Source organism: Corythoichthys intestinalis, chromosome 8, assembly GCF_030265065.1.
Source record: "Corythoichthys intestinalis isolate RoL2023-P3 chromosome 8, ASM3026506v1, whole genome shotgun sequence".
Classification (NCBI taxonomy): Eukaryota; Metazoa; Chordata; class Actinopteri; order Syngnathiformes; family Syngnathidae; genus Corythoichthys; species Corythoichthys intestinalis.
Window position 1 is genome coordinate 51,740,641 of NC_080402.1, and position 27,147 is coordinate 51,767,787.

At 38.8% G+C, this 27,147-nt stretch overlaps 1 protein-coding gene across 4 annotated transcripts in view; it reads left to right on the plus strand.

Moving 5' to 3' along the window:
- The window catches only part of sh3pxd2aa (SH3 and PX domains 2Aa), a 183,808-nt gene that overhangs the window by 107,567 nt on the left and 49,094 nt on the right, over positions 1-27,147 (plus strand). For 2 of the 4 annotated variants that reach the window (XM_057842412.1, XM_057842413.1), the window contains exons 7-8: positions 6,981-7,025; positions 20,682-20,810. In XM_057842412.1, coding sequence (XP_057698395.1) covers positions 6,981-7,025; positions 20,682-20,810 — 174 coding nt within the window. The remainder of the gene's footprint in view (positions 1-6,980; positions 7,026-20,681; positions 20,811-27,147) is intronic. The other 2 variants (XM_057842414.1, XM_057842415.1) reach the window with 1 other exon arrangement.

The following is a 27,147-nucleotide window of genomic DNA, read 5'->3' on the forward strand; positions in this document are numbered from 1 at the left end:
TAGTTCCCTGTTTACTGGGTCCATCCATTCTATTGTACTTCATGGTCGTTTGAGTGCTGGCTTCACAACGTACGAGACCTCTAAGAGTTTGTATGTTGTGACTAAGTATTGCCATCCTGTGTTTTTGTTGAGCTAAACGAAATGTTTGAATAGCGTTTGACCAAAGTCTGAAGAGTTTTATGTGTATTTTGCATAGCTGTTTTGATTGGGAAATCCAGTTCTCTTTGCATTGTTGTGAGAATAGGGCCTAATTAATACAGATTGGTGTGCTTTTCTTTTTGTGAACATATTTTTTTTTTTGAGAGATAGCAATATTATTTTTGTTGTGCTTTCACTAAATGATTCTTATGTTCGTTGTGAAGGAGTTGCCGAAGCTTATGCCAATAAATGGCGCGGTCCAATGAACCCCTGTGTCCACTCGCCTTTCTCTGCCTCTTTGCTCTCAATGTGCAAAAAAAGGCGTCATTGTAATCTGTTTGAGGCAATGCATGAGCGGGTTATTCCGTGCATGCATTAAATGTGTCAAATATTTTAACGTGATTAATTAAAAAAAAAAAAATACCACCCGATGAATACAGAGGTTTTTTTGGCAGCCATTTTAATTTTTGTCTTGGTCTCTAATCATCCTTACTACTACTATTAGTCATATTTTAGTCATTTTAAAATGTGTTTGTCTTTGTCTAGTTTTAGTCCATGTTTACTCGAAATGTTTTCGTCTGTAAAAGTTTTAGTCCAAAAATAAATAAAGGTTTTCAAAAATTTTGAATGAACATTGACATACAAGCAAATATTGTAGCGTCTAGAAGGACAACGCCAACTTGGTGATAATACATACTCAGCAGGAAAACAGTACATTGTTTTCCAATTAATTATACCCACCTGGATGCCACAAACTGTATAAAGAAAAAAAAAAAAAAGAAAAACTTTGAGACTTTAAGAGGACACTCACAGTTATCATTAGTCTAATATAGATGTGATTGCTATGCTAATGCTACGAGTTACATTTAATGTGTGATGATGACTCAGCACAGACCTTTAAATACTAAAGCAACATTGCATTTTTTGTCTTGCCAAGATAAGAAAACAAATCTTACCATGTGTGTTTTAAAACAAGCAAGCCTGGAAAGGACACTAGTGAGTTGGGGGGCTGGGGGTGCAGCACGTCCTATGAGTGACACAACATGTGACGGAAACTGTTGCGCGTTTTTCTTATCAGACGAAAACTGACATTCGTCTTATTATGTTTTAATCTCCCACGACGCGTTTTTAACTTATCGTCTCGTCATCGTTGATGGAAACAACACTTAATGCATACATGTGCATTGACTGTGGTTTAGAACAATACTTTTATCACACGACAAGTCTCTCTTTTTTTCTCATTTTTTATTTCGCGACCTCCACACCCCCTACTGCCAGTTGCTGTTTAACCCAGCTGGGAGCCATTTTGCTCAGCTAGGTCACCACTAGGACTCGGCCTACTCACCTGGCTCTCGATCGATTCCCCTTATTTCTACTAGCTTTGCTAGTATAAATTGGCGAGAATAGAATAATTTTGTTGTTTCTGTTGTGAACTACAGTCCCACACAAACTACATGGAGATATCATTTAGCTTAGCAATTTGAGTTGTGAGAGCCATTTTTCAAGTGTCCGAAATTTCAAGAATGCACATTTATTTTTGTTTCCTTGTCTGTCCACCGAACAGAATGCTATCACTACGCCGGCACCTCTGCAATAGGACGCATGCAGAATTTGCTACTAAACGCTCACTGCCGCCAGGAAAGCACCCTCTCTTAAAGCGTGAGGTTTCAGAAACAGCATCTTTCAAACTAAATTTCTACAGCCTCCGGGGTCATAGAACATTATAGAAGACGTTTGCGTACTTGAGAATGCACCATATTTAATTTGTTTCATCGTAAAATATAGAATAACAAAATACATTGGGTAACGTTTAAAAGATACTGGAAAAATGGCCTTTAATATCTTTAAAAAGTGCTTGAATTTGGCAGCGAAAAAGTTGTACGAACCTTGCGTTTTGCTATCAATGCTTATGAGCATTTCACAGATGTTTGTGTACTTGTGAGAATGCACCGTATTTCATTTCTGCCTCATCGTAAAAAAAAATAAAAGAATATATATTCAAATTTTGATTAATTCAATCAGAAATGTACATGGTGAACCAAAAGAAAAAAGTAAGCACCTAATACAAAAAACATAGACTTTTGTATTGTGTGAAACATACCAAAATTGTTGATCACGGTTGAAGAGAGAGCACCCACACTATGCCACTCTCCAACACTGAATTGTTTGTCTGCCATAGCTAGAGGCATACACACAGACTCTGTCATATGTTATTGCCCCTGGCTTGGTGCATACACCTTAATGACATTTGTCACTGGGAACATTTACAGAAAGTCAGGGTCAGCATACATTGATTTTCACAATTATTGCTCCTGCAGCTAAGCAATGTCTTGACACTGGATTAGATTCTGCCTGTTGTATGAATTTTACATTTTTTTTTGACATGCGACTAATCAATTCAGGTTATCATCCTTTTTTTCTGAGTTTATTGATTCCTTTGACAAGGTGAAAAGCTGGGATTTAGATATTTGTGATATGGGTAGAGCTCAAAGCAGAAAGTTAAGGTTCTAGGTTTCATCTTAGTTTCATCCTACATCAAATAACCCCACACAAATACAATCACGTTGTATAATACACAGGGGCTTAATTTATAAAACTATGATATTTTCTTTGATCACAAAGGTGGCATGGAGGGTGACTGGTTAGCATGACGCCTCACAGTTTTGAGATCACGGGTTCAATCCCAGGCTCTGGGATTCCTGTATGGGGTTTGCATGTTCATGCTTGGGTTTTATCCAGGTATTTCAGTTTCACCCCCCATTCTAAAACCATGCATACTAGGTTTATTGAACGCTGTGAGTGTGAAAGTTTGTATGTGTGTAAGTGCCCTTTAATTGGCTAACAACCAATTGCAGTTGTACCCCGCCCATAGTTAGCTGGGATCGGCTCTGGCACTGCCGCGACCCTTATTAGGATAAGCTGTATGGAAAATGACTAAATGAATTTGATTCCAAAGGCAGACTGGTGGATGACTGATGAGCACACCGCCTTGCAGTCAACAGTTAACTCGACTTAACAGTTGTTCTAGAAATGGGCCTGCTGCTAGACTCTGTGTGCATAGTGTACTGTTTATACCAGTGTTGTTTTTGGCAACCCTTTGGATTTTTGTCTTTTATTTTTGAATCAAAATACTTTCAAAATGTGTTCATCTTCGTCTAGTTTTACTCAATGAAATCTCAAACAGATTTAGTCTAGTTTTACTCGACAGTTACTGTTTTCGTCTGTAAATTTCAAAAGTATTTGTTAAAAAGCAAAGGTTTCTGACATTTTCGAAATACATACACAAGCACATATTGTGATGTGTGCAAGCACAAAGTGAACTTCGTGATGATAGTACAGACTCAGCAGGAAAAGTAGTACCGTATTTTCGTGACCACACCGTAGTAAAAGGCTGATTTTCGGGGTTTATTTTTGTTTTCAACACACACAAGGTGCAACGCATTATTGGGTGTATGCAGAAAGTACGCTAGCATGCGCGCTATATATACTGTATACATTTTTTGAAGCAGCAGGAGCAAAACTTAGTTCAATTGTACTTTATTAAAAATTTAACAAAATACATCAATCTTAATCAATCGACAAATCCATCAAAGTCCTCATCCGAATTCAACAGCTGGCCTAGGTCTCAATCAAACACGGCAGCTCAACTTTTCTTGAGGCAGCGCCTTAAAAAAATCTCCACAGGTGGCAGTTTCTATTTTATTCCGCGTAGGTGATAGCCTTGAGTTTGAACTGGGCTTCTTCAGCGTCTCTTTGCAACAAATGCCATTTTTTAGGGTCCTTAGCCAAACTAACAACGAATGTTGTTTAGCCTCAAGCACACACTCCAAAATTACAGCTACTTGGGGCACCCCCATTATCACACACAAACTTCTCCCTTTAAGGTTCTCATGCAACTCTCACTTATATTAGGCGCACCATCAATTTTAAAGAATTTTTTTTTACTTTTAGGTGCGCCTTTTGTTCATGAAAATATGGTATTATTTTCAATTAAACCCACCTAGAAGCCACAAACTATTTAAAGAAAAGAAAGTTGGAAGTCGAAGCATTTAAGAGGTTGCTCGCCTTTCTAAAGTTGATGACAGTGCTAACGTGAATGATATAATAATGCGATGCGTTACATTTAGTGTGTGATGATCACTCAGCACAGACCTTTTAAGGCTAAAGCAACATTGCATATTCTCTCTTCGCGAGATAAAAAAAACAAACAAAAGTTACCATATGTTTCCAAACAAGCAAAATGGTGTGCAGCCTAGCTTGAAACACATCCGAAACTCCGGTGAACAGAGTGAGGGAGAGGCACAGCACATCTCACATGAGTGACACGGCCCAAACGCTGCGAGGATGCCAGCTGATGTACTCCATGTAAAATATGAAAATGTCACGCATTGTCAACAAATGACCAGCGTTGAAAGTGGGCCGGAACGGGGTAGAAATGTGCTTTTTTTTCCCCAAAAATTAACGACAACTGTCAAAACCCCATGTTAAAAAAAAAAAAAAAATGTCAATGTTTGCATAATCTTCAAAATATATTCCATTTATTGTGCATAAAGTAAGTCATTTTTACTTATTTTTGTTAATGTATGCTACTCATGTCTTTATTCTTAAAAAAAGTAAATGTTTACATTTTCTTTAGTTTTGATGTATATCCTATTCTTAAGTAGTTAAATTTAGGTTTTGCATTTAGATGCGAAGAAATGGGGGGTAAATAGAAATCAGCAGTTGGAGATTGGCGCAACTGGTGTTTTTGTTTATTGTTATTTTGCAAATCATTGAAAAAAAAATACAATTTTGAATGAAAATACGTTGTTTAGGAATGCCTTGTGACAGTATGTGTAATGCAGTAGCTTAATGCATGTGTAAAACCAGTTTCTGTGTGTGTGCTATAGGTATAACTATGCCAAAAGCAGTTTTCTTTGCATTTCAGGGGTTTTAGAAGGTCTTTCACTCCTTCAAATGAAATAAAGTACAGTGGTATGAAAAAGTATCTGAACCTTTTGGAATTTCTCACGTTTCTGCATAAAATCACCATCGATTGTGATTTGCTCTTTGTCAAAATCAAAAAACTGTGTCTGCTTTAACTAAAACCGCCCAAACATTTATAGGTTTTCATATTTTAATGAGGACAGTATGCAAACAACGACAGAAAGGGGGCAAATAAGTAAGTGAACCATTAAATGTATTATTTTGTGCCCCCGCCCCCTTTTTTTTGGCAGCAATAACTTCAACTAGACGCTTCCTGTAGCTGCACATCAGTCTGGCACACCGATCGGGACTAATCTTGGCCATTCTTCTCTACAAAACTGCTGTAGTTCAGTCAGATTCCTGGGGTGTCTGGCATGAATCGCTGTCTGTAGATCATGCCACAGCATCTCAATGGGGTTCAAGTTTGGACTTTGACTTGGCCACTTCAGAACGTGTATTTTGTTCTTCTGAAACCATTCTGAAGGTGATTTAATTCTGTGTTTTGGATCATTGTCTTGTAGCAGCATCCATCCTCTTTTTAGCTTCAACTGTCTGACAGATGGCCTCAGGTTTTCATGCAAAACATCCTGATAAACTTTTGAATTCATTCTTTAATTAATGATTGCAAGTTGTCCAGGCCCTGAGATAGCAAAACAGCCCCAAATCATGATCCTCTCTCCACCATGCTTCACAGTGGGAATGAGGTGGTCATGTTGGTGAGCTGTTCCATTTTTCCTCCACACAGGACGCTGCGTGTTACTCCCAAATTTTAGTTTCATCTATCCACAAAATATTTTGCCAAATCTTCTGTGGAGTGTCCAAGTGCCTTTTTGCGAACATTAAACAAGAAACAATGTTTTATCTTAGACAACAGTGGTTTCTTAAGTCTTTAGCAGACACTCTAGGTTTTACCTTTTACCTCTCTGAGTATTCTGCGCTGAACTCTTGGCGTCATCTTTGGTGGACAGCCACTCCTTGGGAGAGAAGCAACAGTGCCAAACTTTCTCCATTCGAAGACAACTTCTTTGACTGTCGATTGATGAACATCCAGACTTTTAGGGATGGTTTTGTATCCTTTCCTAGCTTTATACAAATCAACAATCCTTGATTGCAGGTCTTCAGACAGCTCTTTTGACCGAGCCATGATGCACATCAGACAATGCTTCTCATCAAGACAATTCTTACCAGGTGTGTGTTTCATAGTAGGCAGGGCAGCTTCAAACCACTCATCAGTGGTTGGGCAAACACCTGACTAAAATTGTTTGGTAAAAATTGGTTTCAATTGCTCTTTAAGTTTCTTTAGGCAGAGGGTTCACTTACTTATTTTCCCCCTTTTGTCGTCGTTTGTATGCTATCCTCATTAAAATATGAAAACCTATTAATGTTTGGATGGTTTAGTTAAAGCAGGCACTGTTTTTACATCTGTGTGATTTTGACAAAGATCAGATCACATTTTATGGTGATTATATGCAGAAATGTGGGAAATTCCAAAAGGCTCAGACCCTTTTTCATACCACTATATGTTGTATTTTCATCTCATTGTCGCCTCGTCAGACGAAATCTGGCATTTGTCTCGATATGGTCTCGTCTCTCGGGCCATGTTTTTAGCTGGTCATCATCACGTCATCATGAAAAAATTATTTGTCGATGAAATATTTTCGTTATCGTCATTGTTGAGGAAAACAACACTGGTGTATATTCTCTACTTTGGCCTTGGATGTACTTGGTTATTAAAAACAGCGGTTGTAAGAACCTATCCCATTTTTTGTTAAATATAATAGGTATGAATGAGTTGTGCTTTATCTCTCTGTGGCCATCTTTCTGTCAGAACGAATAATCTTTGTCTGCTTTTTTTCCGTTCTCTTTTACATCTGCAGTATGGATGTACGGCATTACCGACAGCCCGAGGAAAGAGGCGTCAGGTAGCTTTGTGTGTCTTTGTCAAATCAGTACGTTTGCATGGCACAAGATAACATGCAATGCCTATATTATTACAGAAACATATAATTCTAGTCAGCCTGTCTGAAATTACCATTTTAGTTTATTCATGCAAAATTGATCTAATCTCATCTAATTTTTTTTCCTTCGGTCTGGTTGCATGAAATTAGAACAGGCTTCCTCTGCATATTAACCAGTCTCTACTGCAGTATGTGCTATTATATTGAATATACAAGGAATAAAGAGAACAGAAGGCCAAGGCCATGATGAAAGGATACATTTCTAACTCAAGAGTCAGGACTAGTATTTTAATGGACTGTGCATGAATGCCAGAAAATCAAGGTGAACTATTTAGCGACCACTTTTTTTTTTCCCAACAGAAATGGGCCCACTTAAAACCCTTTAAAAGTTGGAATGCTTCTTCATAAAATAATTTTAACTCACACATTGGATACTTTTTTTTTTTTTTTTGTGGAAATATGAGGTACCTCCAATAATATAAGCATGTGAACGTACTGACCGTTGAACGCATGCTTACCTGTATTTATGTGAGTGTGCCATGTTGGCTGCATCCCAGTTTTTTTTTTTTTTTTTTATAAGCCTTCTCTACATCTGATTTACATGCACTGTCATCAGCCTCTCCTTTCCCCCATCTGGTCAAATTAAAACTGCCTGTGAACGGAGTTTTCCCAGAAAATACATTTGTCTACAACAAGAGTGGGCAGGGTGCAGCTAGAGTAGGAATTTGAATTGTCATCTATCTTGTATTTTAATTGAGCATTTTGATATATACAGTGGTATGAAAAAGTATCTGAACCTTTTGGAATTGATCACATTTCCTCATAAAATAACCATCAAATGTGATCCGATCTTTGTCAAAATCACACAGATGGACAAACAGTGTCTGCTTTAACTAAAACCACCCAAAAATGGAGAGTTTTCATATTTTAATGAGGACCGTATGCAAACAATGACAGTTGGGGGAAAAATAAGTAAGTGAACCATCACATTTAATATAGTTCTCCCCGCCCCCTCACCCTTTTGGCAGCAATAATATCAACCAGACGCTTCCTGTAGCTGCAGATCAGTGTGGCACATCGATCAGGACTAATCTTGGCCTATTCTTCTCAACAAAACTGCTGTAGTTCAGTCAGATTCCTGGGATGTCTGGCATGAATCGCTGTCTTTAGGTCATGTCACAGCATCTCAATGGGGTTCAAGTCTGGACTTTGACTTGACCACTCAAGAATGTGTATTTTGTTCATCTGACACCATTCTGAAGTTGATTTACTTTTGTTTTTTGGATCATTTTCTTGTTGCAGCATCTATCCTCTTTTTAGCTTAAACTTTCTGACGGACGGCCTCAGGTTTTCCTGCAAAACATCCTGATAAACCTTTGAATTCATTCTTCCATTAATGATTGCAAGTTGTCCAGGCCCTTAGGTAGCAAAACAGCCCCAAATCATGATGCTCCCTCCATCATGCTTCACTATGGGGATGAGGTGTTTATGTTGGTGAACTGTTCCATTTTTCCTCCACACATGATGTTGTGTGTATATTTCACCAACATTTCTGCGGTGTCCAAGTACCTTTTTGCGAACATTAAATGAGCAACAATGTTTTTTTTAGACAGCAGTGGCTTCCTCCGTGGAGTCCTCCCATGAACACCATTCCTGGCCATTATTTTACATATAATCGATGTGTGCACAGAGATATTGGATTGTGCCAGTTAAGTCTTTAGCAGACATTCTCGGGTTGGTGTCATCTTTGGTGAATGGCCACTCCTTGGGAGAGAAGCAACAGTGACAAACTCTCTCCATTTGTAGACAACTTCTCGGACTGTCGATTGATGAACATCCAGACTTTTAGAGATGGTTTTGTATCCTTTCCCAGCTTTATTCAAATCAACAATCCTTGATCGCAGGTCTTCAGACAGCTCTTTTGACCTAGCCATGATGCACATCAGGCAATGCTACTCATCAAGACAATTCTTACCCAGTGTGTGATTTATAGTGGGCAGGGCAGCTTTAAACCACTCAACAGTGATTGGGCACACACCTGACTTAAAATATTTGGTAAAAAATGTGTTTCAATTGCTCTTTAAGTCTCCTTAGACAGAGGGTTCACTTACTTATTTTTTCCCCCTGTCGTTGTTTGCATGCTATCCTCATTAAAATATGAAAACCTATTAATGTTTGGGTGGTTTTAGTTAAAGCAGACACTGTATCTGTATCTGTGTGATTTTGACAAATCAGATCACATTTCATGGGGATTCTATGCAGAAATGTGAGCCATTCCAAAAGGTTCAGATACTTTTTCATACCACTGTTAGGTCTTAATAATCTGTTAACCATATGGAAATGCAGTATATTGTTACAATAATTTAATCTTTATTGTAACTATTCAGTTTTAGGGAAAAAGTGTCAGCGCCCCACTAAGGCGGGCTACTTCCTTGAAATACTGGCTTTTATTTACATTTTTCTTCCTCTATTACATATAATAAATATGAAATTATGACTTTACGAATTATTAAAAATGATTCTTTTCGCTGGGATGCAATTGATAATGCAGTCCTGCAGGGGGCGCTAATGTAACCTTAGGGAACATACCTCTTTGCCATACTAGAATAAATTGTAATTTCACATCCACTCAGTGGGTGTCAGTGGCGCTCTCATTTTCAGAGTCTGTGCAGTATTTTGTAACCAAACAAGAGTGCGCAGCAAAAAGAAGATATGAAAGCGAAGACAAGAAATACAGTATGTCGAGGCATATGTAGTGTTTAGCTTCAGTTTTAATACAGTGGGAGACAAGGAAAGACCAGTATGTTTACTGTGTCTAAAAATTTGGAAGCGAACCACTGGAACCCAAATCAATTTAGACATGACCCCAATCACATTGATAAGCCGCTTGATTTTTTTTTCCCCAGTGAAAACGTGCCGAATATTAACAAGAATCGTCCCGCTTTGTGATTGTTACGTCAACAAACTAGCGACCACTAATAGCATTATAAAATGTGGCATACCAAGTTGCACAGTGCAAAATAACCTACAGCATAGCAAAGGAGCTGACGCTGCCTGCACCAAAAATAAACTGTCCCTCTGTCCAATGATCATGTCATTTTTTTTCTATTAATGTTTTTTCGGTCAAATTTTTTGGCATTTTGTACTCTGAGTAAATGTTACTATTCAATTTAGATGTATTATTATTTATTGATTTGATTAAATTTTATATTTCAGTATCAAATGGTCAAAAAATGTACTTTTACAGTTTGGATGTAACTTTTGTATGTAATTTTTTAAATAATTCAGGCAAATTAATGCGCTTGAAGTCTTTTCTGGTACAAACAAAACAATGTTGATATACTAGTTGTACTTTATTGTCAGTTATCTCTTTTTCCTTTAATGTTAACAAGGACAAAATTATTATGCAGAGGTGTACTTCTAATAATTTTATAGACAAATGATACTATTTACAGTGGCGGCAGAGAGTTGGGGGGGTGGGCGTGGCGAACTGTTTAGGTCTTCCTAAGGGGGGGTAGTACCAGAAAATATTTGAGAAGCATTGCTTTAATGCATGTAAACATAGTTTTATTTCTTCCATTTTCCTGTAGCACTTGTCCTCATACTTCGGGTGAACTGGAGCAATTCTGAACTGACTTTGTTCCAGAGGCAGTGACTGGTTGTTGACCAATCGCAAATTATATACAGTATAGACAAACAAATATCTCCTATCACATTGATGCCAATGAACAACTTACAGTCTCATTCATGTTCTTGGAATGTGGGAAAATGCTAGTGTGAGTTAGAATTGTATGTCTTGTCTTGGGCTTTTTTTTTTTTTTCCCCCTCTATTTGTAAACGGCGCACTTGCACTCAAAATATGCCGCTACATAATTTTCATGAAAGTCCAAGACTTGCTTAACCTGTTTGAGAATTATTATTGCAGTGATCATTATTACAGTTTTAAAACTATTCCACCAGCTGACATGAAGCTAAAGGATGAGGTTCCTATGAACAATCATTGGTAGAGATGGGTACTGCACATTAGAGCTGCAGTATGGTGCTTAAGTTGCCAATGATTATCATGTGCTCATTTAATATGGCTCCCTGGTGACAATGCTCCGGTTAAGCATGGATTGCCGCATGTTGTTCCACACAGTGATATCTCCATGGGAGATGTGTGTGTGGCATCTTTAAAGGGGATTAGAGGCTCTGCTGTGATTGGCAGCGAATAGCATGTTTTGTGCATGATTCACCCCCACAGCAGAGGAAATCACCCTCCTTCATATGTTTCAAAATGAAATTAACAACACATATCATTGTGCTGTGCAGAGCAAGACTTTGTTAGTCTCGTTTTGCGCTGGAAGTCAAAATAGGGCCCTTGTGTAATGATGATCAGTTTAAGTTTTTACACTTGTGTATTTCACAACATGTTGATGCACCCATCCACTTTTTAGACGATGCCCTACTCCCCTGCAAGTAAGCCCATGAAAAACCTAAATATTGCATTTTTACCAACCTACTACTTGATAGTGGTTGAAAAGCAACAGCTGCAATGACTATAACTAAGCCTGTCACAATGTGCAATAAGTCAAATAATCTCACGGTAAATTAAAAAGATGGCGGTCATTTTACCGGCAGCAATTTATCGGCGTGTGCGTGCGTGCATACATTTGTGCGTGCGTGTTGATTGCATATGAGACTCCAGTTCCTATCACAGATATTTACTGGTCATCAACACACCATAGAATTAAAGTTCAGATATGCAAAATAAGAAAACAATTCTGTATTAAATATTGTAAAACGTTAGCATTGCAACTTTTAGGCTAATGGAAAAAAGACAATGTACCAACCACTATTGTCGCCTATAAGCATTAGCAGTCTTCTCCAAAACGCAAAATTGTGGTTAAAAGGTGACACTTCAAACAAGAAAACTTGGTGGTTTACAGCATTTGCAAACTCTTTAACTGATACCACATACATAACGAAAAGAGATGTGCACTTTTTTTTTTTCCGGAGTGCAAAGCTTACAGCTAGCGGCTTAGCTAACATACTTCTGGTGAACATTTCAAAATGATAGCAGGTCATGTTCAACATATAAATATTTCTGGAGTTAATCTCACATACTTCAGATTCTACTCTAAGAATAGCTTTAAAATGACACAGATTATGTAAAATCTGATTGGCAATTAATAAATTGGCCTCAAATTTGCAAACGTGCACTTTGCAGGACAAGATGACAGTCATTTTGGATCACATAAACCCTTTTGATGGGCTATAATTGGCAGAAAACAAAACATGCCTTTGGGTTTCTCACTTATTTAATATTCTGCAATTAGCTGTGTGTCACGATTCGCGGACGAGGTGGACCCAAATGCAGGGAAACGGGGAGGTGAGGCAAGGTGGTGATCAACTCAAAACTGTTTTAGTAATCGGAACAAAAACACAAGATTCAATCAAAAGTCCAGGGGACCCAAAACAGCAAGGCAAACGAAACTCAGGGTACTACCTAAAGCCCGGATATCAAAACTTGAACAGGAACGAGGCCTTGGACAGAAAAATATACACTGGGATTGACATGGAATCGACAATGACACAACAAGAACAGACAGCACATGGGGAACTTAAATACAGACATTGGGTAACGAGACAATGAGGCACAGGTAGTTGACACAAGAGGCAGCAGATTGGTCAACAGGTGATATTAGTGGGTAATTACAATGACCAGGCACACTTGGGCAAAATCTTAACAAAACTCAAACCATGACATTGTGTGTGTGTGTTTTTTTTTTTTTTTTTTTTAATATATATTATTTGTAATATATACTGTGGCCAAAAGTATGGGCACCCCTGCAATTCTGTCAGATAATGCTCAATTTCTCCCAGAAAATGATTGCAATTACGAATGCTTCGGTAGTAATATCTTCATTTATTTTGCTTGCAATCAAAAAACACAAAAGAAAATGGAAAAATATATATATATATTATCATTTTACGCAAAACTCCAAATATGGGCTGGACAAAAGTATTGGCACCCTCAGCCTAATACTTGGTAGCACAACCTTTAAACAAAATAACTACGAAGAACCGCTTCCGGTATCCATCAATGAGTTTCTTACAATGCTCTGTTGGAATTTTAGACCATTCTTCTTTGGCCAACTGGTCCAGGTCTCTGAGATTTGAAGGGTGCCTTCTCCAAACTGCCATTTTCAGATCTCTCCACAGATGTTCTATGGGATTCAGGTCTGGACTCATTGCTGGCCACTTTAGAAGTCTCCAGTGCTTTCTCTCAAACCATTTTCTAGTGCTTTTTGAAGTGTGATTTGGGTCATTGTCCTACTGGAAAACCCATGAACTCTGACGGAGACCCAGCTTTCTCACACTGTGCCCTACATTATGCTGCAAAATTTGTTGGTAGTCTTCAGACTTCATAATGTCATGCGCACCGTCAAGCAGTCCAGTGCCAGATGCAGCATAGCAACTCCAAGACATCAGGGAACCTTTGCCATGTTTAACTGTGGGGACCGTGTTCTTTTCTTTGAAGGCCTTGTTTTTTCTTTCCTGTAAACTCTATGTTGATGCCCTTTCCAAAAAAAAGCTCTACTTTCGTCTCATCTGACCAGAGAACATGCTTACTCAGGTAAGTTTTGGCAAACTCCAGCCTGGGCTTTTTTATGTCTCTGGGTCAGATGTGGGGTCTTCCTGGGTATCCTACCAAAGAGTACCTTTTCATTCAGGCGCCGACGGATAGATTGATGACACTGCGCACGGTAGACACAGGAACATTCAGGTCTTTGGAGATGGACTTGTAACCTTGAGATTGACCATGCTTCCTCACAATTTTGCTTCTCAAGTCCTCAGACAGTTCTTTGGTCTTCTTTCTTTTCTCCATGCTCAATGTGGTACACACAAGGACACAAGACAGAGGTTGAGTCAACTTTAATCCATTTCAACTGGCTGCAAGTGTGATTTAGTTATTGCCATCATGCGCCATGTGCCACAGGTAAGTAACAGATGTTGTTAATTACACAGATTACAGAAGCATCACATGCTTTTCCAAAGGGTGGCAATACTTTTGTCTGGCCCATTTTTGGAGTTTTGTGTAAAATTATTATGATTTAATTTTTTTTCCCCATTCTCTTTTGTGTTTATTCATCGCAATCAAAACAAATGAAGATATTACTATACTACCAAAGCATTTGTAATTGTAATAATTTTCTGGGAGAAATTGAGCATTATCTGACAGAATTGCAGGGGTGCCAATACTTTTGGCCAGCAGTGTATGTACCTATCTATGCTGCATCCGTTGCACCCCGTGGAGCATAAACACACCTCGTTCGCTCGCTCCCGCATGAACACACGCAAAACCGAGGGACATTTTTTAGAGGACGAGTTTCTCAGAGGAAGATTTAGCAGTTGGTTTTGATGGAAGAAGTGCTTCTTAACAAAAAAGATTGCCAGCCACTTTTACGCTATTCATCACACAGTGTTTCAGTCCGTTCTGAAGTTATGTCTGAAAAGATTGCTTCGTTGCACGTAAAATGCAAACTAAAAGCAGTTTTCAAGGTTTTCGTTTCACATACCTTTTAACCATTTTCCATGCTCGCATAATCAAGGCATTATTGACAGGCCAGTCATTCCTCTTACTGAAAAAAAATCAAGGACATTTCAAGGTATGCACTACGTTATCAAAGACATTTTTTGACAGGACTTTTTAGATTAATTTGTTGCTCGCCAAAAAGTCCAATTGGCCACAGTTTTGTTTATTACCTTGACATGTATCCTTCGCACTATACACAGACACACAGCCCTCAATAATTTTTTTTTTTTCCAATTCCACCGATCAGCTTCTCTGCATCTTACCGGGTTGCCTGAGGAATATGTGAAACAGCCCTGCACGAGTTGCATGGTTTCAGTTTGTGAATGAATGTGATCTTTTGCACACATTTAAACACGAACATGGCTTTTTCATTATAACCCTCATCACGTCAACAGACCTCCAAAAACTATTGTTGCTCTCTATGTAGATTTCTGAAAATTCCCCAAATCACTCAAATTCTTAATGACACTTTCATTTGCTCTTGTGCTTTACAATTTACTGGATATACAGTGGTACCTTTACTTACAAAATTACTGTATTTTTCGGACTATAAGTCTGTTTTTTTCATAGTTTGGCTGGGGGTGCGACGTATACTCTGGAGCGACTTATATGTGAAATTATTAACACATTATTATATAATTTCACATGTTATTTTGGAGTGACACTGTTGGTTTGGTAAACTTGTTAGCATGTTCTTTATGCTATAGTTATCTGAATAACTCTTAATAGCTATGTTACGTTAACATACTGGCCATGTTCGCATTTCGTTGTTCATGCATCATATAACATTATCATTCTGTACACTTATTCAGCATGTTGTTCTCTATTGTATTTTTATTTTGAATTGGCTTTCAGGATGACATATCTATGTGTTGGATTTTATCAAGTAAATTTCACCCAAAATTGCGACTTATACTCCGGTGCGACTTATATATGTTTTTTTCCTCTTCATTGGGCATTTTATGGCTGGTGCGACTTACACTCAGGTGCGACTTATAGTCCGAAAAGTACGGTAATTGGTTTTGGATGTAGTTTCTTGAAATTTCTGTAAGTAGAGACGCGTTTTCCATGTAAATGCTCTAATCCATTCCAAGCCCCCCCAATTTCAGACATAAATCTTTTATAACGCATTTTTATGCCTCAAAACATGTAACACATACATGTTACAATTAGATTATTGCAATATAAACATAAAATCAGAGTTGTGCATCATGTAAAAAACCAAGAATAGAGTAAAGAATAAAAGTTAAGTCACTTGTGTAAAGCTGTCGGAACATGAGGGTCGAATGAAGAGGACGCTGACATATACACACATACAGGCGTGCCCGTTCAGACTGCCTTTTTCCATTGAGCCTGTAAATGTAGTACCAGAGGTAGGTAGAGTAGCCAAAAAAATTACTCAAGTAAGAGTAGCTTTACTTCAAAATAATATTACTCAAGTAAAAGTAGTCATCCAAAAAATGTACTCAAGGACAAGTTAAAAAGTATCGAGTTAAAAGAATACTTAAGTAATGAGTAACATTTTGAGTAACTACGTATTTTTGTTTGTTTTTTTATCTCAGCACACTTAACTTATCTTTATGAACTGTTCTTATAATGATACTGTACAATTACCCATTACATAACCACATTAAGCCTAGGAAAAAATCATTAAAGAGAGAAAAAAAAAGTAATGAAGCATTAATCGTCCAAAGAGCATGAGTGCCCTGCCCTCTAGTGGAGAAAATAGTTCCTAGTTTGAGTAGTGAATACTGTAGTTCTTTCATAGTTACTATTATGAAATTAAAAGGATCATATCTCTGTTTTTCCGTGGTCAATCAGTACCAAATAAAAACTAAGAGTTTTAAATTTGCGATTTTAATTCATGTTGAGGGCAGCGCTCTATGTCAAATACTTCATTTGTTACGGTGCTATAAAGACGCAGGCATGAAAATCTCTCACCTTTCGGCGAAATTCGCCGTTTTGAAGTCAAAAAGGGCGACCTACGTGAATTGCGTCGATCCGATGAGAAATTCTTTTTGGGAGGGGGTGGGGGGGTCGGGAGGTTTTATTTAATTATTATTATTATTATCATCATGTGATTAACTTAGTACGTAAACTGAGCACTTAAGAACACAGTCAGCAAATCCTTCTAGATGCTTCGCTGACGAGAACCAATCATCGGCCCAAGCTGCGTTCCATTATTCCAAACGCGCGCACTCCTTACTGTACATGGAGTGCTGGGAGAGCCTTTGGTTGCATTGCAAAGCTGCGAAATCAAAAAGCAGTCCTTATGCACACCGGGGCAGACCAGAGCGCAACATACACACTTGCCTGTATTTGCCAGCAGATTGAATTTGGTGAGTAATGGTTTCAATCGTTTTCACATTTTGCGATATAAAAAAGTTACTGCCATTTGTTGCAGCTTGCGTTGAACACTGCCAGAGCTAGCCAAATCTTCCATGAAAAAAAAAATAGCTCCCGTTAAATTGGCGTCAAGCTTGTGTATTTAGCGGTAATATAAACGAAGAAACACACTGTTGAGTCAAATTAAGCGGCATGCTCTCGGATGGAGTGGGCGCCTCACATCGCTCCCGTCGTCCGCCGGAGACGCTTTATTTTCGGCTTGGATTTGAGCTGACGGCCGGTGTCGACACAACACCGGCCCGACGAGTGGTGGGAATGAGTCCTGCTTCTGAAAGCTTTTCAGAAATACAGGCATCCCTCGTTTTTCGCGGTTAATGGGGACCGGAACCCGCCGCAATAAGTGAAAACCGCAAAGTAGCGTCCCCCCCATTTATTTGTGCATGTTCAATGCATTTATTCAGATTTTACATTGGAAAAAAGATACATAGATATAAGACATGTTTTTTCACTTTTTTTCACCAAAGTATCATTTATAAATGGTTTTCAAGGACTTCAAAATGTAAGAATTATGATAAGTTTTAAACATGTTACTGCCCCACCGAATTATTTTTAAACAATAATAAAGTAGTAAGAAAATGCTTGACTTTATTAAATGCTACATAGTGAGTCTACTCAAACCCTCTCAGGCTTTGGTAAACGGTGATTGACACATGTGCAAAGTTTTTCTTTTTATATATATTTTTTTGTTTGAAGCAACTTATTTGATTGAATAATAAAGACACAAATGTCCTAGCCAAAATGTGGCCCAAATGCAAAACAACATTACTTCAATGGAAAAATTTGTTTCAATCAAGAAAAATAGTTTTCAAATGCTTTTTTTGTCTCAAATTTATTTTTGCAATCAAAAACTTTCTTATTGAAGTGACTTTTTGGGGATTAAAAGTATATACTGTATTTTGATTGAAGCAACTTTGTTTTTGATAGAAGTAACTTTGTTTTTTTATTGAATAATAAAAACACAAATCTACCTCCATCGTTATTGAGAGAGAAAGAAATTAAGAAAGCTTTAAAACTAAAAGCCACCGGGGAGTCTGTTTTTTTGTTTTTTTAAATATTTATATTTCATTACATAGACATGCGTTGTAGGGAAGGGAGATTGAGGGATAAAAAAAGGAGTTGGATGAGGCTGCTAAAGGCAGTGGATACCTCATCAGCTGGGTGAATAGCAAACCTGGTAAGAACAAGTTTGCAAGGATAGTCGGGTATTAAATACAATTATAAACACAAGTACAATGTTATTTTTCTATAAGATTTTTATGTCATTGCTTTATTAATCATTAGGTGCTAGAGTTGTTAAGTATGGATAATAATGAAATAATAGTTTTCAGAAAACTGTGCTGTTGGTGGCTCAGTGACCATCTGATGTGGTTTGTTCTCAGATGAACAAGTTGAGGAAGGAAGTTTTGATGCAGAGGTTGAAGGAAGAAAAGAGGCTGACTGACTGAGTCACAGCCAGAAAGTGTTGATGAAAGTTTTGATTTCTATTCACTGTTGCCCCCTCCCAATTAAAGTATGTCACAGTCGCAGCCAATTATTATCTAAAGCTGGTTAAAATTGAAGTTATGTTGATTTAAGGTGTATTAAATACTTGTTCATGTGCCCCTTTTGATCTACGAGCACCCGCCCCTCCACCGGTCTCTGCATGGCCCTGCTGAAACACAGTGTGGGTCGACAGAGCTCAATATTTTGTTGGGGTGTACAGTGTACTGGAACAAATTTCCTCCACACCCTTCTCACCTTTTTAACCCCTGACCCATTTTCATGCCTGAAGACGTGATTGAACAGGCTTTCATGATCACAGAACGGCAGGCTTGCGTCTGATTGGTGTAAAGGGGTCATGTGATTATTGTTGCGACGTCTCATTGGTGAAATTAGTAGCGCTACTCTTAGCAATAGCATCGCAAGCTAAAAAATAATAATAAATCTAATATGTAGAATAAAGAAGAAAAATGTAACGGTTCTTGTGTAGCCCAAAGTAGCGGAGTAAGAGTAGCATTTTTTTCTTCACAAATCTACTCAAGTTAAAGTTAAAAAAAAAGTATGGCTTAGTAAAACTCTAAATAGTAAATGTAACAGAGTACATGTAACCCCTAACGCGTTACTACCCACCTCTGCATAGTCCGACACACGCTAAGTAAACTGAGCCACATGCGCAAAAGCATCAAAACAAAGGACTACACATGCTGGCTCTACATCATTCTAGGGTGATCACATTTTGATTTCCAAAAAGAGGACACAAAAAAGCCATAAATAATCCCCGTTTAGTCTTATATTCAAAGTTATATGGATTGCGAGAACAGACACATATGGGCAGTTTGCCCCGACTCTCTGCCATGTAAGCAATCTTCAATATTTCTCATTTGAAGACCAGAAAGAAAACCGAGCATTCTCAGGTTTATCCCATTTATTTTTTTTACAACTGTTGTCAAGCCCGCGTCTTCCCTAAAAGCCAGACGCTAACACAAATGCAGAGCTCCTTCGCTGCCGTAGCGTCCTCTCGCTCTCACTCTTTGCTGACGTGAATTCCGATTTGGGAGACTTGAAAGTTCAGCCCGCAGCCACATTCTGGAAAAATGTGATCCAGATCGGATTTTAACCACATATGAAAGTGACCAATATCGTACTTGAAATGGTCCACCTTTTTGCGACTTGTCCCGTTCAGACCGTCAAGTTAATGCCTCACTCAAGTGAGAAAGACACAAAAAAAAAATCTGATTTTTGCATTAAGATCTGCCGTGTGAACCTAGCCTTAGCCAATTGGATGTCAGGAATGCTAGGCAATAGCCAAATTGCAGATCAGCTATATATGTTACGTTCAGTAAACTTTGGAAGTTGCGAGTACCCGCTGTTCTGTATTTTTGCCTGAAATTTATTTCGTAAGAAGAGGCAATATTTTTCCATTGAGGTGTGTCTTAACCTGAAAATTCTGTATGTAGAGACGTTCGTAAGTAGAGGTACCACTCTACTAAAAATGAAATGGATAAATATCAGAGAGAAGGAAGAAAATTGTAAAACTGAAAAATTTCCTATTGTTTTGTTTCACATATATCTGGACCCAGCCTCTTTCCGTGTCCCTCTCCTGCAATCCCCTCACATGTTTCTATTTAAGGCCAGCATTGCTGACTTCTATGATTGGTGTGTTTGCCCCCCCCTCCCTGTCCAGGGACAAGTTCCCGACAGCAGAAGAGGGGAGGCTTTCCTCTCAACCACATTGTTGTTGTTCTATTCTCTACCCAACTTTCCTCTCAATTTTTTTTTGCGTCTTTGTTTTCAATTTTATTTTTATTATATTTATTTTAGTGTAGTCTTAAATTCAATTAGATTGTAGGTGCAAGATGCAACTTCGACTATAAACCCTGCTGGGTTTGCTCTTGTTTTGATCCCTTTTGAGTCACGTCAGTGCTTCGCAGTTACCCCGGGGTAACGTCAGCCATATGGCTAAAGGTTTGGAACGATGCAGTCCAATCGACAGCTCATGTTTCGCCTGGCCAGGGAGAAAACATGGTGATAAGACTGCAGGGGCTGGCTGATGGCAACAACCTGGGTGTATAGAGGCAGGAGTACAGCTGGAAGGAGTGGATGTTCGCGGAGTATCAAAGCAGGAAGTTGGTTGACAGCGTGTTTCTTCCATTCAGGGATTGACAGTTTGGAGCCTATGATACTGGAGCAGTATGTGGCTGTGGCTAACTACGAGAGACAGGAGAACTCTGAGATTAGCCTCAAGGCTGGTGAGACTGTGGACGTGATTGAGAAAAGCGAAAGTGGTGAGTACTCTGTACTTTACGTAATATGTTCAACTATATTTGTGTCTAATGTCACATGTTTGGAGTGGTTGCTTATAAATCTATACTATATTTTTTTCTTAATGTACAATACTCTGCACCAACCAACCTGCTATGATGTTTTGGCAGTTCTCAATATAGAATGTGCCTTATATTATTTAGCATATCTCATTTCCAACTACCGTATTGGCCCGAATATAGGACGGTGTTTTTTGCATTGAAATAAGACTGAAAAAGTGGGGGTTGTCTTATATTCGCGTCTAGACGTTATACCCATTCACGACGCTAGATGGTGCCAGATATCACTGAAGCGATGTTCTGTCATGACAGATCTCAGCTACTCTCAAGTTTAACCAGTTAGCATTATTTTATTGCAATGTTTTTCCTTATTCAGATTTGTTTCAAGACTATAGTTACAGTTAGACTTCACTTTGATGGTTAAAGCAGTTATTGCAATTTTGTTGTTTTATCACAATAGATTGGTTTATTTACATTTCAAAAACCACAAGCCATTCATTTACGAATGTGATTGCACTTTAGTTTACATATTTTAATGTTCAGATAATAAGATTTGAATGAGGCAAAATAACATGCTTTTTCTCTCAAATATATTGTTTTAATCATTTGTTTCAGATGTACTGTAATTATTTTCTGTATAAAAATTAATTTGGTTTTCAAAAAGTCTTTTCAAACTTGAGTCTTGAAAAAGAGGGGGTTGTCTTATAATCAGGGCCGTCTTATATTCTTGGCCAATACGGTAATATCGATATTGAATAACCAAATAAGCCTAAAACTTTGACAACACAGTAGTTTTTACATAACAAAGAAAGGGCCAGTGGAAGACAAGATTTTCCTATGTCTTTCATTCACATGAAAAGATGTCTATTCTTTTCAAGTATCGTATTTTTTGCACTATAAGGTGCATCAGGATATAAGGCACACCTTCAATTAATTGCTTATTTTAAAACTGTTTACATATAGAGAGTGCACTGCATTATAAGGCACAGTAGTATTAGTAGTTTTGGGGTTGCATTATGCATTCACTAGATGAAGCTGTGTTAAAGGGAAAGTCATGCCATAATTAACTAATATTGATCCATATATAAGGCGCATCAGATTATAAGGCGCACTATCGGCTTTTGAGAAAATTGAAGGCTTTTAGGTTTGCCTTATGGTGCAGAAAATACAATAATCCTCATTTTAAGATATGTACTAGTTCTTGTCCAAACTACATTTCTTAATGGTACATACTGTATGTGGTGATCTGTCCATGCGTTCACTGGCATTCATGTTTTTCTGATATTTTTTTAATTATAAGACGTTGCAGCTTGTGTTATTTGTTTTCCCTCGTAGTGTTGTGTATCTCAGATAGTAGTCCTAGTCGATCGCAACGCTATTGTGGTTAGATTGCGGGATAAAAAATAAATAAATAAATAAACACGTAGCAAATTATGTTGTATGTGCACTATATGTGTTAATGCAACATGTATCAACCTAAATTGTAAAATCCAGATCATTTTTACTTGGTCATTTCATTAGTAGTTCACAACATACAGTACAATTCATGCTGAGCTTTCTAGGCGAGAGCCCCAAACCCCCCGCCATCCCCAGCCTAGAGCCTTAAAAAGTAGACAACTTGGAGCAAAAAATAGTGAGCACCCATTTCTTTCCAATGATTATAATGCAAAATATTTTCAAATAACTCCAGCTGTTTTATTTTCCTGCCAAGAATGCACCACCTCTATCACGCTGGCACACAAAAGAAATGCTCTAAGAGGAAGCAGGGCTATGTGAGTTCCAGTATGTGGTTGATTTATTAACTTGATTTGATTTTCAGTCATAGGATTAAAAGAGACATTCCAATAGATTAAAATCAAATTACTAACTTTAGCAAAAATATAAGAGATAAAATGTGGTCCAGTGTGTGTCTGCATCAAGTTGTCATTGTGACAGAGACAGAATATTACAGTAGAGATTGTCCTAAAGATCTTCAGGTTAGGGATACAGCTATCGACTATTTAGGTAATCGATTAATATATCAATTAATTTGTTCGAATAATCGGATAATGAACATTTCATGCGTTGCAGAATAAATATTATGATATGTAAAAGAAACAAGTGTTCATGCTTGCAATTATATTTATTTTGCCTTGCTAATATTACTTTTAAAAGAGCACTAAATGTGAATACAAAATAAAATTCCTGAGCCTATCTTCAAACTGCAAAATTGCACTTTCATTTCACAAGCGCAATGAATACAATTAAAAATAAAATACCTTAGCCTAGTCTCAAACGACTTAAAAATAAATAAATGAGGATCTAAGTACAACAAAAGAACAGTTGGTTAGCTTGTATAGCACAAGTCCGCTAGTTTAAATGCTTTAAAATGCTTTTTTTTTTTTTTTTTTTTTTTTTGTGCAATGCTCTTAACAAATCATGCATATTCCCATAAAAACTGCCAAATATACTTCTACACTAAATAGTGAATGCATAAACAAACATATAAGCGCAAACAAAAACATGTTGGTCTTAACAGCGAGCTGCTGAATTCAGCTATGTTACATGAGTTATGGCATATTCACTGTTGCCACTAGAGGGCAGTGCCATCCATCCATCATCTACCGCTTTATCCGGGGTCGGGTCGCGGGGGCAGCAGCTTCAGCAGGAAAGCCCAGACTTCCCACTTCCCAGCCACTTCAACAAGCTCCTCTGGTGAGATCCAAAGGCATTCCCAGGCCAGCCGAGAGACATGGTCTCTCCAGTGTGTCCTGGGGCATCCCCAGGGCCTTCCGCTGGTGGGACATGCCTGGAACACCTCTCCAGGGAGGTGTCCAGGAGGCATCCGAACCAGATGCCCGAGCCACCTCAACTGGCTTCTCTCAATGTGGAGGAGTAGTGGCTCAACACAGAGTCCCTCCCGGAAGACCGAGCTTATCACCCTATCTCTAAGGGAGAGCCTGGACACCCTGCGGAGGAAACTCATTTCGGCCTCTTGTATCCGCAATCTTGTTCTTTCGATCACGACCCACAGCTCGTGATCATAGGTGAGGGTTGGAACATAGATCGACTGGTAAATCGAGAGCTTCGCCTTTTTGCTCAGCTCCTTCTTCACCACTACAGACCGGTGCAGAGTCCGCATCACTGCAGATGCTGCACCGATCCGCCTGTCGATCTCTCATTCCCTCCTACCATCACTCGTGAACAAAACCCCGAAATACTTGAACTCCTCCACCTGGGGCAGGATCTCATCCCCAACCCGGAGAGGGCACGCCACCCTTTTCTGACTGAGGACCATGGTCTCGGATTTGGAGATGCTGATCTTCATCCCAACCACTTCACACTCGGCTGCGAACCGCTCCAGTGAGAGTTGGAGGTCACGGCTTGATGAAGCCAACGGTACCACATCATCTGCAAAAAGCAGAGATGCAATACTGAGGCCACCAAACCCAACACCCTCAACACTTCGGCTGCGCCTAGAAATTCATTCCATAAAAGTTATGAACAGAATCGGTGACAAAGGGCAACCTTCACAGAGTCCAACCCTCACTGGCAACGAATCCGACTTACTGCCGGTAGGGGTGTGCCATCTTAGGCACCCCACGATTCGATTCAATTACGATTCAGGGTGCTACGATTTGATTATTGAACAATGATCACAGTATTAACGATGATCACGGTTATCATGATTATCACGATTACTGATGGATCGTACAGTACTGATTAATAAAGAAGCCAAACAAATTTATGTCCATTATTTATTTAAAATATTTTTATGATTCAACAGGAACGATGGATACATGCCCATAAAAACAAAAAGCTGCCCTTAAGCTGTTTATTTATTTATTTATTTTTTACAAGAAAGCGCAAAAACATTAACCATTTTATAAGGAGTACTTATTTCTCTCAACAATACAATAAAATTTACACTGGTGGAATGAATTCCACATTTTCTGGACACAAACAAAGTGTCTTCAGAAGTAAGACTTCTTTTAACCAATATACTTTGTTTTCACAGTGTTACCTCCCTTGTGTAACTCTTGGAGTGACAGGTGGAACTCACAACTGCTCTTGATCACTTTTACCTTGTGGCGTTTATTGCCGAGCACATAAAAAGGTCTGGCAGCCTCCAACATCGCCACACACACACTCATTACAGCGCGCGCAATTTTTTCTTTCCCTGCCCGACAACGCGCACACACACCTGTCGGCTCCAAGGCAGCACTTGCAACAACAGATTTCTGTACTATTTTGCACGTTTGTAGTGTTACCGCTGTACTTGACCATGTTTTTACACGTTCTACATATGAAATACACGTTAGCTAATTAGCTTAGCGCTCTGAGCTAACTAGTAACATCTCAAAAACAACAACAATAAAGGCTAAACAGCACAAGAGGGTTCGTGTACTCACCTCTTATAGACACACACAGGTCTTTGCAACACACGCAGGACATTTTTCAATTGAAATGCTTTAAAACTACTGCTGGACATCTGAAAGACAAGGGGCAACAAATTATCTCTCTTCCCCTCTCGCTCTAAAAAATAACTTGCGCATAAAAGCACGACCACCGGGTCGCGCTTCTGTTCCTGACTGTCTAATACACAAATTTATTTTCCAGTCTTTTAAAAAGGAGTAAATCTCCCATTACCCATGAGCATCCATCATAACGTGCATGCGTCCGTTAATTTTGTCCGGGCGGCAGACGTGTCTTGAATATCATTCCGCTAAGAGTGGCTATCATAAAGTTATCAGGGAAAATCATCGTTTTTGAACCTTTATGAATCGCTATCGAATTGTCACGTGTCGAATCGCGATGCATGTACTAATCGATTTTTTGGACCTTCTCTAACTGCCAGCAATGCGGACCAAACAATAACACCGGTCGTACAGGGACTGAACGGCCCTTACCAAGGGGCTCGCTACGACGTACTATCGAATCACCCCACACAAGGACATGGTTGAACGCCTTCTCCAAATCCACAAAACACAAGTAGACCGCTTGGGCGAACTCCCATGCACCCTCGAGGACCCTGCCGAGGGTGTAGAGCTGGTCCACTGTTCCATGGCCGGGACGAAAACCACACTACTCCTCCTGAATCCGAGATTCGACTTCCTGACTTCCTCTCCAGCACCCCTGAATAGTCTTTACCAGGGAGGCTGAGGGTGTGATCCCTCTATAATTTGAACACACCCTCCGGTCCCCCTTCTTAAAAAGGGGGACCACCACCCCGGTCTGCCAATCCAGAGGCACTATCCCCAATGTCCACACGATGTTGTAGAGGCAAGTCAGCCATGACAGCCCCACAACATCCAGAGCCTTTAGGAACTCCGGGCGGATCTCATCAACCCCCGGGGCCTTGCCACCGAGGAGCTTTTTAAAGAGGGCAGTGTATCCACCCAAATCAATAAAACTAAATACAACACGTTCAAAACAAACCATTACAATGTCGCTCTAATTAAACGAATCCTTGTTGCAGCTAATTTTTATTCTAAGCTTTTTTCTAATCAAATTACTCAAGTTAATCGATTAATCATGCAGCACTACTTCAAATCATTTTAATATTACAATTAGTTCAATGACACAGATCAGGTTACAAGTGAAAGTGTAGGAGGACACTGTATGATACCTGTTTCAGGCCCTATCTGGTTACAGGTCAGTAGGTTAACACTCTTTTTTCTGTACTCGCTTATCTGTTCAGTTCTCTCACACCATGATCACCATTTTTTAGCTACGATTTTTGATGATAAACAAAATCATACCGTGTTTACCTTTTTACGGGGAAGAGAGTTGTTTTTTTTATTCCTTCATAAGAAGCTCCACTTTTTACCACATTTGTCTGTTCGTCTTTTGTAGTTTTTTTTTTTTTTCTTTTGCTGGGACTTGGCCCCACCTCAAAGAGCTGTTTCGATCACAGTAGACAATATATAAGAAGTAATGCCTAAATGCACATATTGCAGTGACTTTATATTCCATGACAAATAGGATATAGAATGCTTTCTAACTGAAATATATCAAATATCTCTCCACTTTTTCATTTAGGATCTATGATCGTGAGCCTTTTTATCTTTAAGTAAAGTCTGAATAACACGTAACCAGTCTACAATGTTTTGGTCTCATTTAATGACTCGCACAAAAGGATGGAATTTGACAGAGCACAGCAGCTGCACAAGGAAATTGCTGCAGTAATGTGGCTTTGTTGGAGAAGTTAATGTATTCTCAAGAATGACTTCAAGGATGTAGGCATCATATTTCTCAGTCTTCTGTAGTTTCTTTTATTCCAGGTTTTTAAATGTGAAGCTGTCCTTACTCATAAGGTATT